General features: G+C 48.9%; 1 protein-coding gene across 7 annotated transcripts in view; it reads right to left on the bottom strand.

Moving 5' to 3' along the window:
- dock11 (dedicator of cytokinesis 11) overlaps positions 1–14389 on the bottom strand; it is an 85583-nt gene extending 71194 nt beyond the window's left edge. For 4 of the 7 annotated variants that reach the window (XM_079257589.1, XM_079257595.1, XM_079257590.1 and 1 more), the window contains exons 1-5: positions 14075–14389; positions 4542–4658; positions 3223–3312; positions 1472–1554; positions 1127–1193 (exon numbers count right to left, since the gene is read on the bottom strand). In XM_079257589.1, coding sequence (XP_079113715.1) covers positions 1127–1193; positions 1472–1554; positions 3223–3312; positions 4542–4658; positions 14075–14221 — 504 coding nt within the window. In that variant the 5' untranslated portion in view covers positions 14222–14389. The remainder of the gene's footprint in view (positions 1–1126; positions 1194–1471; positions 1555–3222; positions 3313–4541; positions 4659–14074) is intronic. The other 3 variants (XM_079257593.1, XM_079257594.1, XM_079257591.1) reach the window with 2 other exon arrangements.

The raw sequence follows: 14389 nt of genomic DNA, 5'->3' as shown, positions 1-14389 counted from the left end.
GTCTTTGTCATTAATTAAACTTTTAATTTAATAACACATCACATATGGACAGACTGGAACCTACATGTTTTAAAAAACTATCTAATTATGATTGTAGTTATTTGTTTAGTTAATTTATTTGAAAATATTGAAAATCTTACATACTCCACCTTTAATCAGAATGATAAAATACTGTCTCAGATGCCCAAGATTAAATGTAGATCCACTGAGATGTGGAAGTTTTAATGCTTAAATGTGTCAGATAAATAAATATGGAGATTCAATAAATAAAAATAACATTGCCAATAAATTTATTAAATTATAAATAATAAAAACCATAAAAAAATAATAAACCTTTTAAAGAAAAATATTTTAAGAAGTTGGGTAAACAGACAAAAAATATATAATTAAAACAAATAAAATTCTAAAACTGTAAAATAAAAAATAAATAAACTAAAATATTAAATACAGTTCTGTTCATGCAAGTTTCAGGTTGTTCATAATTTCTTTTCTAAAAGGATAAAATGTTGATGTGAACATTTTGGTGATTATTTTGTATTTCATCATGTTGGGATTCTTACGCTGCACTGGAACCCTGAGCTAAAACCAGTTTGACACTGGTTTCTGTAGACGGAGACGCTTTATGGAGCGCTTACAGACGGCTTCCTGAAGCCGGGCCAGTAGGTCCTCCAGTCAGATCTCTTCTCTGCAAGTTTATCCACGTCCAGCTGGGAGGAGGGGGTGGAACTGGGAGGGAGGAGGGGCTGGGAGGGGGGTGGAACTGGGAGGGAGGAGGGGCTGGGAGGGGGGTGGAACTGGGAGGGAGGGGGGGCTGGGAGGGGGGGTCGATGCAAGCTATTTATAGGACATATAAAGCTTCTGGTTTCACTGCCCGATGCTAACTCTCAGAGGACTGACAGACTATAAGTCATCCAGGCTGCTCCCAGCACAGTTCCCGTATCACCATATGTGCACGGCGGCGTGCACAGCGGTGTCCACGGCGACGGCGGCGGGCGCGCTCGCTAACAGTCCCTTCAGCCCTGATCGTTCTGGACCAATAAGATTTATGGAGCATCGCTAAAAGCCTCGCTGTCCATGAAACAGCAGGCGAGGCAGCAGCAGACACACATCCTCCTCTTTCACTCACCTCGTCTTTTGCATCTTCATCGACCTCAAACACGTGAGCCGGCAGCTTGTCCGTCTTCAGGCCTTTGCTGCAGAAACACACAGAGGTCACCATGTCAAGCGGTTTTCTCTGAGCTCCGGGCTTTCGGCTGCTTTTTACAGATTACTTCCATGCATCCTGTTGCTCTACATGATTTGCTCCTGTAATGTCGCAGCTGACAGAAACTTCTGGAAGACTCAGAGCTGCGTTAAGATGCAGAGATCTGCTGCAGGTCACCAGATTTGTGTGAGCCGAGTAAATCTCTACATGTTAAGCATCAGATCTGAAGACCTGCCAGAAATGGGATGTTTTCCAGCAGCTTCTTACCTCGGCAGCATGCGGAAGTCTCCGGAGAACGCCTCGTATTTGTAGTTGACGACGTGCCAGTCGGTGTTGTACATCTTGATGCACTGTGAAACAGATGAGCGCAGCGATGGATTAACAGCTGATCGTGTGACAAGCCGGTCAGAAACAGGGAGGCAAAGCGGAGCGAGCCTGGAGACCAGATTAATACTCAGATGAACAACAACGCGCACAAGATGGGGTTTACACACAGGAACAGATCCCATGATGCTTCCAGAACATCCGTCCGTATCAGGTCTGTCCTACTTTCCCTCACATGCTTCATCCAGAGGTCTGCAGCGACAGCATCTCCATCTGATGAGGTCTGCTCCATGATTTCCTTCCCTGGTCCTTCGGTTGTAGATCTGCTGCGATGTCCTGGTCAACGAGACGCGTTTAGCGAGGTGTCCCGGTCCTGCAGCTGCAGAAGGAGCCCAGTTCCTCCTCCCTCCTCGCCTGCAACCCTTTCAAACCGCCGCCAGCTTCGCCTGAACGGAAACAATCCGTCAGCTTCAGGCGGTGAAGAAGAGATGGTTGTTAGACGAGCAGCTGGACCGCGGGATGAGTCATCGACCAGTAAGCCCAGTAACACGGTCGCTACGGATACGGAGGAGGGTACCACCTCGGTCTGCTGTCGTGGTCTAAGGAGGATGCAGCAGTCCTGAGTTCTTCTTCCTGCAGGTGCTCCTGATGATTGTTGAGTTTTCTAGTGGATTCATGACGCAGCACTTTGTCCGCTTTTTCATTCATTCCTCCTTTTTCTTTTCTTTACTCTTCCTTTCTCTCGTCTCTTCTCCCATTTTCCTAATTACAGAGTTAATCCCTTCTTCTGCTTCTGTCCACCGGTTATGTGAACATTTCACAATAAAAACAAATAAAGAAAACCAGGGATAACATTTAGGATTTAAGGCTCCTCCAGTCTGGAGCAGCGCGGCCGGCAGACCGTGGTTCTGCCGGCACCATGCTGGACAGAAAACGAGACACAGTCGGGCTTCGGACCGAACCTTCTGGGACGTCTGTGAAGATCCATCTTCTCTGCATGTGTGAGACGGTTTCTGATGTCTTTCCTCCTGCGCTGACGCACCAGAACGCTGAGTTTAGGTGACGTCTCCTGGCTGAGCTCACCGTCTTTCCTCCAGAAGAAGCAGAAAGGAGGAATTTTCTCACACCGCTTCTACATTCTGCTTTTCACAGTCTGTCCATCTGAATGATGCTCTGATGTGTAAAACACCAGAACTGAAAGAGGATGTACTTTTTCCACATGACTAAACCCAGATTTTCCTCCTTTTATCAGCGATCTGTTCCCTGTTTTCGGGAAGAAAAATCCAGCTTGATGTGATTCTTTATGATTCCAGAACTGGGCTGTAAAGACAGAAGGTTTTAGCTCAGCTCTCCTGTGACCTCTGGACGTATTTACCATGTTTTCACAGCAGACTTCACTTTTTATTCAACAAGCAGCTGCAGAAATTCTCCGTTTCGTCAGCGGAACTGGTCTTTGTTGGGAAGATGGTGAGTAATCCGGTTTTAACCGCCCCCATGACCGTTGTTTCCAAGCTGTCTGACAGTCAGAGCTGGCTGATCGACACAGGCTCAGAGTTCACATCCAGCCAGAAGAGTCTGCTTTTCATCATCTCATCGCTGCCAAACGTCTTTACTGTTAAACTCTGCACACAAACCAATCAGAAATATTCAGAATGAATCTCTCTTCATAAAGATGTCCTGCAGGATCACCGTACCTCTTTGGCAAACAGACTCCTGGCCTCCCGCTCGGCGTTCTGAGGTACGGAGGGAACAACCGTCCTCCTCTGCCGGGAGATCTGGGCCTCCTGCAGCCATGAAAACACAGAAAAACACATCAGCAAGCAGCCATTAGATATTTTATAATAACCAGGATGGAGAGGGGAGGAGGCATGAGCAGCGGTCCCGACCGGGGCGTCAAACATGTGACCTGCTGCGCTGGAATGAGATGGGACAGATGATGGGAAACAGTTCTTTACAGCAGTTTGTTCCCGCTGGATTCAGACAGAAGAAGCTGATTTACCGCGGAGCCTTCAGAGCAGAAGGTTTATGACAGATCTGGCTTACAGCTCAGACTGCTTGTCCTCAGTTCCCGTCTGCAGCAGCGCAGATCCGACCTGAGACATCAGGATCGTAGCGACTTCACCGCTGCTTGCAGGTCTGTCTGTTCGGGTCGATCTGAGCCAAACGTGGGGGGGTCAGAAACTAACAGGAGCACCGACAGGTAACCTTTCCACCACGCAGCAGCGGTGATGCATGGAACATCCCCGGATTTTAGAAAGGATGAACGAAACATTCAGAGGAAAACTTTAGAAAAGCAGCAGAAATATATAAATATATGATTTTAAAAAGCTGAAACAAGACGTTTGTAACAAAGAAAAACTCAATAAAAATGGAGTTTAAATAATAAATCCGTGTTTCCCTGAACTCAACGGTGGGAACGTTCTGCAGCAGGACAGTGTTGGAGGAGGGACCGCTTTCACTGATGCACCACTAAACCTGCCGCTGCATCACTGGAGAGTTTCAGCAGCGAAACTGGAGTTCAGAAAGTCACGTTTAATCGGATCCGGACCGGATGTCTGGACGTACTTCTGGACCATCAACCAGCTGCTGGAAATGATGCCGAGACGAAGTTAGCTCGCAGTGAGCTGCACCGACTTCGCCGCGAAGCATCAGCTTGGCGTGGCGGTTCTGAAGTGACCAGAGGTCGCTGCATTTGCTCGCAGATCAGAATAACCATCGCCATGGCAACCGTACAGCCGAAGCCCTGGTTCTGATTGGCTCTGTGTGGACGGGAAGATCAACAATAAACCAAACTAAACAGAAAAACTCGCAGCAGCAGTCAGGAGATGGTCGCGGTGCAAACTCCAGATTTTACACATTTCTGCAACAACTTTCCAACGTTAGAGGAAAATATTGTCGTGAAACGAATAAAAAGTCGAGAAAAATGTCAGAAAAGCTGAATGGCGGCTCAGAGAAATGGAGACATGGTGTGTGTGGGGTGCAGATGGGGAGGGAGGAGCCCCGGACCACTCACCGACACGTCGTCCACGGGGCAGAGCAGCAGGTCTCTGTTAGGGTCATTGTGGATCTGAGCCTTCCTCTGGAACACCACCGCCTCGTAGTCCAGCGGTTCGATGATCTTCGGCTGCTCCTGTGAGGAAAAAGGACATTTTAACCAACAAACCTGCTTTTTTTCCTCAGATTTTATTTCTATTCTGTAGCTCTGCCTCCTAACCCTTAAACACCCCCCCCCCCCCCCCCCCCCCCCCCCCCCATGAGAAGCTGCCAGAAAGGTTCAGACGTCCGTCATGGCAGAAGTCTTGTCTCACAGCGACATATCAACACTTCCTGTTGGCGCTTTATGGAGAAGTGAAAGAACTAAAACGAGCTTAAAGACGTGATCTTCCTCGTCTTCCTCACCGAGGTGTGATCGAGTACAACCCAGTTGGGAAGATCTGCATGTAATTCCAGAAAGTACAACTTCAATCTCAAGATGAGGAGGGCTGATGGAGGAGCTGAGATGAGATGAGGAGGGCTGATGGAGGAGCTGAGATGAGATGAGGAGGGCTGATGGAGGAGCTGAGATGAGATGAGATGAGGAGGGCTGATGGAGGAGCTGAGATGAGATGAGATGAGGAGGGCTGATGGAGGAGGAGATGAGATGAGATGAGGAGGGCTGATGGAGGAGGAGATGAGATGAGATGAGGAGGGCTGATGGAGGAGCTGAGATGAGATGAGATGAGGAGGGCTGATGGAGGAGGAGATGAGATGAGATGAGGAGGGCTGATGGAGGAGGAGATGAGATGAGATGAGGAGGGCTGATGGAGGAGGAGATGAGATGAGGAGGGCTGATGGAGGAGGAGATGAGATGAGATGAGGAGGGCTGATGGAGGAGCGGCTCGGAGGCGAGCTGAGGAAGGCTGAGCCGTTTGGGCCTTTGAGCGGAGTCCATCGGGGCTGAATGCATTCGATCCGCCTCTGAACCACCTCGCAGGGAAACCTGATGCATGGAAACCTGATGCATGTTGGACGGGCAAAGAGCTGACGCTGCTCTGCAGCCGGGATAAATGACAGCTGATTTTCCACCTTAATGTTAGTCAGAGTTCCACATGCTGGAATGGTCGAGACAGAGCTCTGCCTGCCGTGTTTTCCTCTTCCTCTCCATGTGCAGAAACACGCTGTTGTGTGAAAAAGTCTCGCTAAACGTGACAGTTTTGTCCGTGAAGATCCTCACCTTCAGACTCGCTGACAAGCCACGGAAGAATTTTATTTTCTTTCAACAAGTCGACACAGAAGATCCTTGAAGCCGCTATAGAGACGTGTTTTATCAGCTGTGTGTGTTAGAAACTGTTAGAACCCGTACGGGTACCAGTCTGCACCAGCGTCGTGTCCCTGGAGGCCTTTTATGCACCATGACGCTGAACTCATGTCAGAACACCACCCTGCATGGAGCGTCTACAGCTACCAGCATACAAACCAACTTCCTGGTTTACACTGCACTGGATCCCAGTTTAACCAGCCTGATGGTGTTCCCAGGCAGCGCTGGGTCTCAGTCTGCAGCGTCTGGCCTCACAGACTGCATGTCAACATGTCAACATGTAAACATGTCGGCATGTCAACATGTCGGCATGTCGACATGTCGGCATGTCGACATGTCAACATGTCGGCATGTCAACATGTCGGCATGTAAACATGTCAACATGAAAAGCTCTTCAGCGTTCTCTAACCTGCGAGAAAAGATGCTTTTTTAACCGCTAATCTAAACAAAAACTTCCTGTCCTGTGGATGTGAAATATTTCCTGTCTTTGAGCAGAGTTTTTACACACACACACACACACACACACACACACACGCACACCCAGAGTCTGCAGAAAGCATTAACAGGGCTGTCCGTGCACTCGACACAGCAGCTCTGCTTCCTGTCATGTGCAGCGAGCTGAACCGCAGCAGTAACGCTACGAGTCCTGCAAGCAACGGTGATCACGTTGCACAGAGGAAGCGAAGAGAGAAGGAAGGACAGACGAGAGCAGCTTCTGCTTTTACAGAACAGAAGAAGAAGAGTCGCCTGCAGGCAGCGGAGCCCAAAGATTGTGAAACAGACGCCCAGAGCAGCCAAACTTCACACAATCTGGCTCAATATGTGGCTGTGACTAAACAGTGAAGTATCAACCACTTTCCGTTCCTTTTCCTCTCAAACAGCACAAGCTGCAGTCCACGTCCCACCAAAGGACAGCCATGATGACGATGATGATGATGATGACATTAGCAGGGCGTCCAGATGTCTTTGTCCCATTATGGCTGCCCTGTCCCACAGCTGACCCCACTAAACGCTGCTAAATAACAGCCTCTTTCACCCCTGAACTGCTTCCTGTCCAGTCTAAAAATATCCACTGTCATTCGCGGCGCTCCCTGCGGCGCTGCCATCGTCACCCTGCAGACTGGAACACGACTTTACCGCAGATGTGCAAACATGTGTGATGTAGTGCTGTAATGCAACAGAGCTTTCCTCTGCAGGGCTTCCCAAAGTTTCCAGCATTTCCTCATGTTTCAGAAGCCTCAACACAGAAAGCTCAGGGCCAGAAGCTGCCCGAGGGCCCCTTCAGGCTGCCTTATGGCTGCAGCCAGAAGTCGCCGTCTGCGTTTAGCCTGGAGATGAAATAGGCCTTCCTGGGGGTCTTCCTGTCCCCGCTCTGTTGCCGACTTCAACATTCACGTTAATTCAAAGAGTGGGCGTGAATGTTGAGATACAGCCGATCAGGTTCACTTTCTGCCATGATACTAATAATGCCATGATGTATAATACTACTGAGAAAAGGATGTCACACACACACGTTTATTTTGGTGTTAACACAAAGAAACATTCATTTAGTCACGTTCAGACTGATCATCAGAATGAGGAAGATGAGGACTTTCTTCTTCTGCAGAACATCTGAACACACAACACGTCCTGGAAGCAGAAGGTCTCCAGCAGCAGAAGATCAGATTCTCATGGTAGCATAAATAAACATGTTTACAGCAGAAATAAACATGTTTACAGCCTGCTTCAAAAACCCATTTTAGGTTTAATAGGTCAGGTTAACCTTCATGACAACTGTGGGGGGAGTGAATTTTTATCCAACTCGCCCGTTTAAAAGTAATTTAATCTCGAAGTTCGGCATATTTAGGGGCGTGTCCTGTTGATTGACAGGTACCCGATCTCTTGCTTCAAGTCAGAAGAACGTAGAACAACCGCGGTTTTTAGCCAGTTAACAACGTGACTTAGCTTTAGCCCGCTTTCCTCTGTTAGCTGGTTAGCTCCTGTTAGCTCCGGATTAGCTCGGTTAGCTCTTAGCTACAGAAAGCTCGGAGTTCGCTCGATGTCAATCATCCACCATGACGCTCACGGCCCCCCTCTCAGCTCCACCTCTTTGCCCATATTTGTATTTTCCGAGTGAGACGACACGCATGCCCCTGCCAAGATGGCGATGGTAGGAACCGCCCACCGAGCTTCAATTCAGCTCTTCAGAAACCTACGGGTGACGTCACGGAGGCTCCGCCCATCTTTTATATTCAGTCTATGGGTGGAACGGGAGATTCTCATGATGTGGATTTACCATAAATGAATCCCAAACACTGAAATTAGCCTAACAGGATTCATGTTATTCCAACCTGTGGCACGCCAGCAGTTTAACATGTCAGTGATCTTCATCTACAACGTTTCAGGTAGGATACCAGCTCCTGCGACAGGTAGCCATCGCTTTCTTTGTGAAAAAGCTAAATCTTTTAGGTTAAATAGTTAGGCTGTTTATGGATATTAAAAGAACAGAAGGAAATCTCTCCTGTGAATTTTAAAAGGAAAAATATAGAAGTTTTATCATTTTTATCACTTCAGATTTGTCATCATGAGACATCTAAGCAGGTTTGCGTCCTGTTAGTGTCTGTTTTTCTTGCTTGATGAGACGATCGGAGACCAGGAAGCAGTCTGATTACGGCTCAAATCTGATAACATTATTTTCACATCAATAAAACATGACAGCTGCAAAGTTTGGGAGACGTATGAATATTTCTTCTTAAAAGCTTCATGCTCTGAACAGAAGACTTCCTGCAGTCCAATTATCCCTGAATTTAAGAAAAACATGTTGGAAGCGAACGTGTCTCGGCCTGTTTGGGTGTGAAGGGAAACGTCGACCCCCCTTGTTAATGGAAAAGGGCCCAGTCAGCGTGGCAGGACAGGAAAAGGTCACTGGAAGAAGATAAATCGTTTTAACCTGGATTTACCTGCTTCTTATCACTAGAATGTAAAGGAGGAAATTAGAACTACAGATAAATCAGCCGATGAACGATGAAAGTCCTCATGGAAAACTTGGGAGCAGGAATCTAGATGTGCTATTTTTACATGATGCTATCAGCCGCTCACATCAGAGGAGGAATTTTGCTCCAGTCTTTACAATCTGGCCTCAACCTCGGTTCCTGCACCGCTCTCCGAGGGTCCCACCACATCATTCCAGTCAGGGGGGGTCTGGACTCTGACTCATCACGTCACCACCTCGACTCTTTTCCCTTCCGGTCGTTCTGTTGTAGATCTGCTGCGGTTTGGGATCCTAGTCCTGTTGCATGAGAGCGTTTCTGCCAACCTTCAGCGGACAGACAGGTGGACTCATGTCAGACAGAGCGGCGTCCAGGTCCTGATCATCATCCCTCCACCGCCGTGCTGGACAGCTGCTACGATGCTGACAGGCTGGTTTCCTGCGCTGTGACCGAACATCTCCACGCTGGTCTGGCTGTCGTCCCAGAAGTCCTGCCGTTTGTTCACGTGACGCTTTGCAAACCTGAGCTTGTTTTTCTCCTGCAACCCTTCCAAACAAGCCGTGTGTCTCTTTCCCAGACTCCACATTTTCAGTATTTTCCCATAAATTCTGGTTTTCAAGTTGCAACCTTGTGTTTTCCAGGGTGGGGTGCGTCTAATCATATGGTGGATGTATAAATAGAGGTCTAGAGGTCACGGCAGGTCGGAGACAGAAGGGGCTCCAGGTGGGATTCAGAGCTACGTCACCTGCATGGAGTAGCTCCATCTATGCTTAGTTTAGCGCCATAAGCAGCTCTTTTTAAACTGTTTTTATGTTTCCTACATGCAGCTTTGTCAACATGACCCAATATTTCCAGCCTCCAGCTCTGAGAAAGCTCCTCCTGTTCCAAACACTTTGCTAAAACAAGCAGCTTTTCTTTTTATCTACAGACTGGAAGCATTTCTTCTTCTCTGAGACACTGTTTGTTCCTGTTGGTCTCTTTAGCTTCGTACACACAAAGATTGTTCTGCATCTGCAGAGACTTGTTTCCGTTAGAGACGCCACACATGAGCAGAAAACCAGGAGCTGAACAGCTCTAATGGTTTTTAACGCGATGCTCCGATAATCTGAGTGCTAATGTCCCTCATGCTGTACAGGGGACAGTATGAGAGATGTCTGCAGCAATGCTAACATGTAGCATGCCAGAATGATGGAGAGAAGCTCTGCTAGAAGGACCGCACCGAGCGCTGGCAGCCAAAGAAACCAAACTCCCCCTGTAAGAGCATGAGAACAGCAGAGTCTACGTTAGTTTCTACCAACAACACATACGCAGCAGAGATGCTTCTGATTACAGAGACGTCCGTCTCATCACTGGACAACCAGTTTACAGCTCGCAGCCGAAGAGAAGCAAAAACAAAGTCATGAATCGTTTTATTACGTCTGCTGTCCTGAGGTGAAAAGTTGGATTCCAGCTCGAAAAAATGAGCTGATGTGTCTCCAACGACTCTGCTTCCGTGTGACATCAGTCACGAAGGTCCTACTAGTTGCCATGGAGATGAAGGTCCTGCTAGTTGCCATGGAGATGAGGGACCTGCTAGTTGCCATGAAGATGAAGGTCCTGCTAGTTGCCATGGAGATGAGGGACCAGCTAGTTGCCATGAAGATGAAGGGCCTGCTAGTTGCCATGGAGATGAGTGACTTGCTAGTTGCCATGAAGATGAAGGTCCTGCTAGTTGCCATGAAGACGACGGTCCTGCTAGTTCCCATGGAGATGACGGTCCTGCTAGTTGCCATGAAGATGAAGGGCCTGCTAGTTGCCATGGAGATGAAGGACCTGCAGGTTGCCATGGAGATGAGGGACCTGCTAGTTGCCATTGAGATGTAGGACCTGCTAGTTGCCATTGAGATGAAGGTCCTGCTAGTTGCCATTGAGATGAAGGTCCTGCTAGTTGCCATGGAGATGAAGGACCTGCTAGTTGCCATGGAGATGAAGGTCCTGCAAGTTGCCATGGAGATGAAGGTCCTGCAAGTTGCCATGGAGATGAAGGTCTTGCTAGTTGCCACTGAGATGAAGGTCCTGCTGGTTGCCATAGAGATGAAGGTCCTGCTGGTTGCCATAGAGATGAAGGACCTGCTAGTTGCCACGGAGATTGCAAGTAGCAGGTCCTCCATGCTAGTTGCGATGGAGATGAAGGGTTTTAGTGAAGCATTCTCTCTTCCCATCATAAACCATGTTGGGCTTCATGTCTTTCTGGACCCTCGTGGTGTTTCTGGGATGAATGTTGGGTCTCTCCTGACTGACCATCATCATCATCATCTTCAGGTCATGGCTTCCTGAGATGTTTACCTGCATAACACCTTTATTAAACACCTGGAAAACCGCTCAGGTAACTTCACGTTACTCGGTCTATCTTCTGGCTTTCACTGCGGTCATGTGGTTCTTCCCAAAGGAGACAACACATTGTCTGTGTTCCAGGTAGTCTCATGTTGTTAAGAGCCACAGATTACACAAACACACACACACACACACACAGAAGGGTCAATGATGAAAAAAAACTCAACGTAACTTAAATCTGACAAAAGAAATCAAAATTTATGAAATTTTAACCAATAAAAGCCAAACGTTGTTTTTTTACACTCTGCTTCAACAGGATTATATGAGATAAACTGATGAAACTGGAGGAAAGTGATGGTGCCCTCAGCATTTTGTTGCAGGAGCTTTGGAGACAGTCAAACGTTCCCTGTAGCGGTCAGACCTGTCCACCTGTCGGCAGGTATTCTGGCCAAACTGCTCCAGCCGTCTCAGGTTTGAAGGCGGCCTTTTCCAGACGACGTGTTTCAGCTCCTTCGCTCGGCTCAGAGGCCACTTCAGAGCCGTCCAGTGTTTTCCTCGTGGCCATTTCTGGATGTTTCTAGCTCATTGTCCTGCTGCAGGACCCGACCTGCGACTGGGACCAGTATGTCTGACACTGGCAGCACGTTCCTCCCTGGAATCCTTGATAGTTTGGAGATTTCCTTGTGCGGATTCTAGACACCCTGTGTCAGATGCAGCAAAGCAGAACCAGACCATAACAGCCTCCTCCATGTTTCCCAGCAGGGAAGACGTCTTTTCTCCATCTTTCCATCTGAACATCGAGCTGATGTGGCGAAAAGTTCCACTTCTGTCTCTTCCGTCCACAGGACGTCCTCCCAGAGGCTTTACAGCTGGTCAACATGCAGTTTGGCTAATTCCAGTCTGGCTTTACTTACTGGGAGACAACCTGCTTGGTCGTCTCCCAGTAAGTCCACCTTGACTCAAACGACGGCGGATGGTGCGGTCTGACTGATGTTCCTGGAGATGGAAGTCCGCCTTTAATCTCTTTAGAAGTCTTTCTGGACTCTTCTGCTACCGTTCGTTTTATCGTCTCTGACTGTCATCAGTTTCCTCCTGCGGCGCGTCCAGGGAGCTCGTCTTCAGCCCCGTGGATCTTAGACGTCAGAGGAACATCCAGCCGCTCTTACAGCCTTTACCGTGCTGTTCTACATCTTTCTTTCTGACCGCCTGAGACACCTTTCCTTTGCTTCCTCTGGTCCATGATGACTGGTTCACACCATGTCAGCTGTATACTGACTGATGACCAAACTGTAGACCCCTGCGATGCTGATCAGTGGACCCACCGTGGACTCTTTGGTCATGTTCAGTCTGTTCTGACCAGGCCTGTTTCATGGGTTTATATCGTTCTGCTGAAGCCTGGTTGGCCGAAGGACACCAACCATTCTGTCCACGTGTGCAACTTGTAGTTGTGAAGATGTCGTTTATTTTCTGCCCGTCATCTCCAGCAGGAAGCAGACACATAGACCTCACTAAGAACACAAAAACCTGAAATGCTTTCAGTCAAACAAATGCTTCAGATCATGTCCCAGTCCTTAAACTGTGATCTAATTTCCCTTCTACAGAATCCCGTCTTTATCTGTTCGGCCAGTTCATGGAACGACCACTTAACACAGATGAAGTTAGAGGAGGCCACCGCCGGTTTGTCTGAATGTTTAAAGGAAGAATCGGAGCTTCTTCCAGCAGATTTTGGCCGAATGAAGCCGTCAGAAACAGATAAAAACACAGAGGAAACACAGTCACAGCGCGCCTGAAGGGAACCCCCCCCCCCGACACAAAACACCGTTTGTCCTCCGAGACCAGAGCAGCCATTCACACCACTGAACAGGAACCCAACACACACACACACACACAGAACCCCATCACAAGACAGCTCGGCCGGGAGACTCTGCGTCACACTCGTCATAAGACTGGAGACAAGTCCCGGAGGACAGGAGTGTATCTGCGAGACCGATCCACTCAGCACAGTTACACACATCCGCATCCGGGTGGTCGGAGTTGCTGCATGTCACGTGCACAGAATAAAAGCAAATACTGGACCTGGCCGAGACCCCCCCCCCAGGACAAACTCCCACTTTCTCACTGCAGTCGTTCCTGTTTAAACCTTTAGTTTTTACTTTTTCTGCCACAATTACCATCATTCTGTTTACCTTCATCATCATCATCATCATCTACAGCATCATCTTTATCTACAGCATCATCATCTTCATCATCATCTACAGCATCATCATCGTCTTTCTCATTTTATTTCCTTGCTGGAGTTTTACTACAAACCCAGTGACTGCACCACTTTTCCCAGTCCAGTCCTGACAGCCTGTCCTGTCATCTACGTAGTCCAGGTCATGTGTGTGTGTGTGTGTGTGTGTGTGTGTGAGGGGCTTCATAACCACGCACACACAGGAATGTTGCATCAGCATCATGTTAGCTGGGATTCATCTCATTCCTGCAGCCACCAGCTCTGCTCTCCTCCACGTGGAGGTGGTCTTTGTGCACCCACCGCTACCCACGCCACGCCGCGCCACTGACAGACAGGCTTTCACTCAAACTGAGAGGCAGAAATAAAGAAAAGCAGGTAGGAACAGACGAGCCATGCTGCAGATGTCCCACCGGCACCGCGTCCATCCCACACAAAGGGGGGAGTCGCGCGCGCCTCGGGGCAAGACTCGCGCGTGCTCCGTGGACAATGTCACACGGGTATGTGCTGACATAAATCCAATAAATAAATAAATAGATAAAAGAAACACGTGGGCGTCAAGAGTCATTGTGCGCGTGACCTGTCTGCAGACGCGCGCCCGCGCGCGGCAGTACGGGTCACCTGAGTGGGACAGACCGGAACAAAACACCGGAAAAAGAGTGAAAATGTCTGAATATTTCTGCGTTTTTCTGCTAAAAGAGACCAGAAAGCTGCAGGCTGACTGGTTGGGAGCTCACCACCACCTCCACGGAGCTCCTCACCGGGTCCACGGAGCTCCTCACCGGGTCCACGGAGCTCCTCACCGCCTCCGACACGCTCTGCCGGACCTCCGCCGCCGTCCCGGGCTTGCTCAGCCGCTTGGTGAATTTCCGCACCTCCGACATGGCGCCCCTCGGGGTAAAATCACCTTCCTGGAGCCGGCGTGGGTGTGGGCATGTGGACGGAGCCAGATGTGGGTCTGCGTCGGAGGGTGGAGCAGCCAGCGGTTCACGTCGCGAGGCGGGGCCGTACCGCTGCTGCTGCGGTGATGATGATGATGATGATGATGCTGG

This window comes from Telmatherina bonti (genome assembly GCF_933228915.1).
Source record: "Telmatherina bonti genome assembly, chromosome: 18".
NCBI classification, from domain to species: Eukaryota; Metazoa; Chordata; class Actinopteri; order Atheriniformes; family Telmatherinidae; genus Telmatherina; species Telmatherina bonti.
The sequence above is the reverse complement of the archived record's forward strand: the minus strand, read 5'-3'. Positions and strand labels throughout refer to the sequence as shown.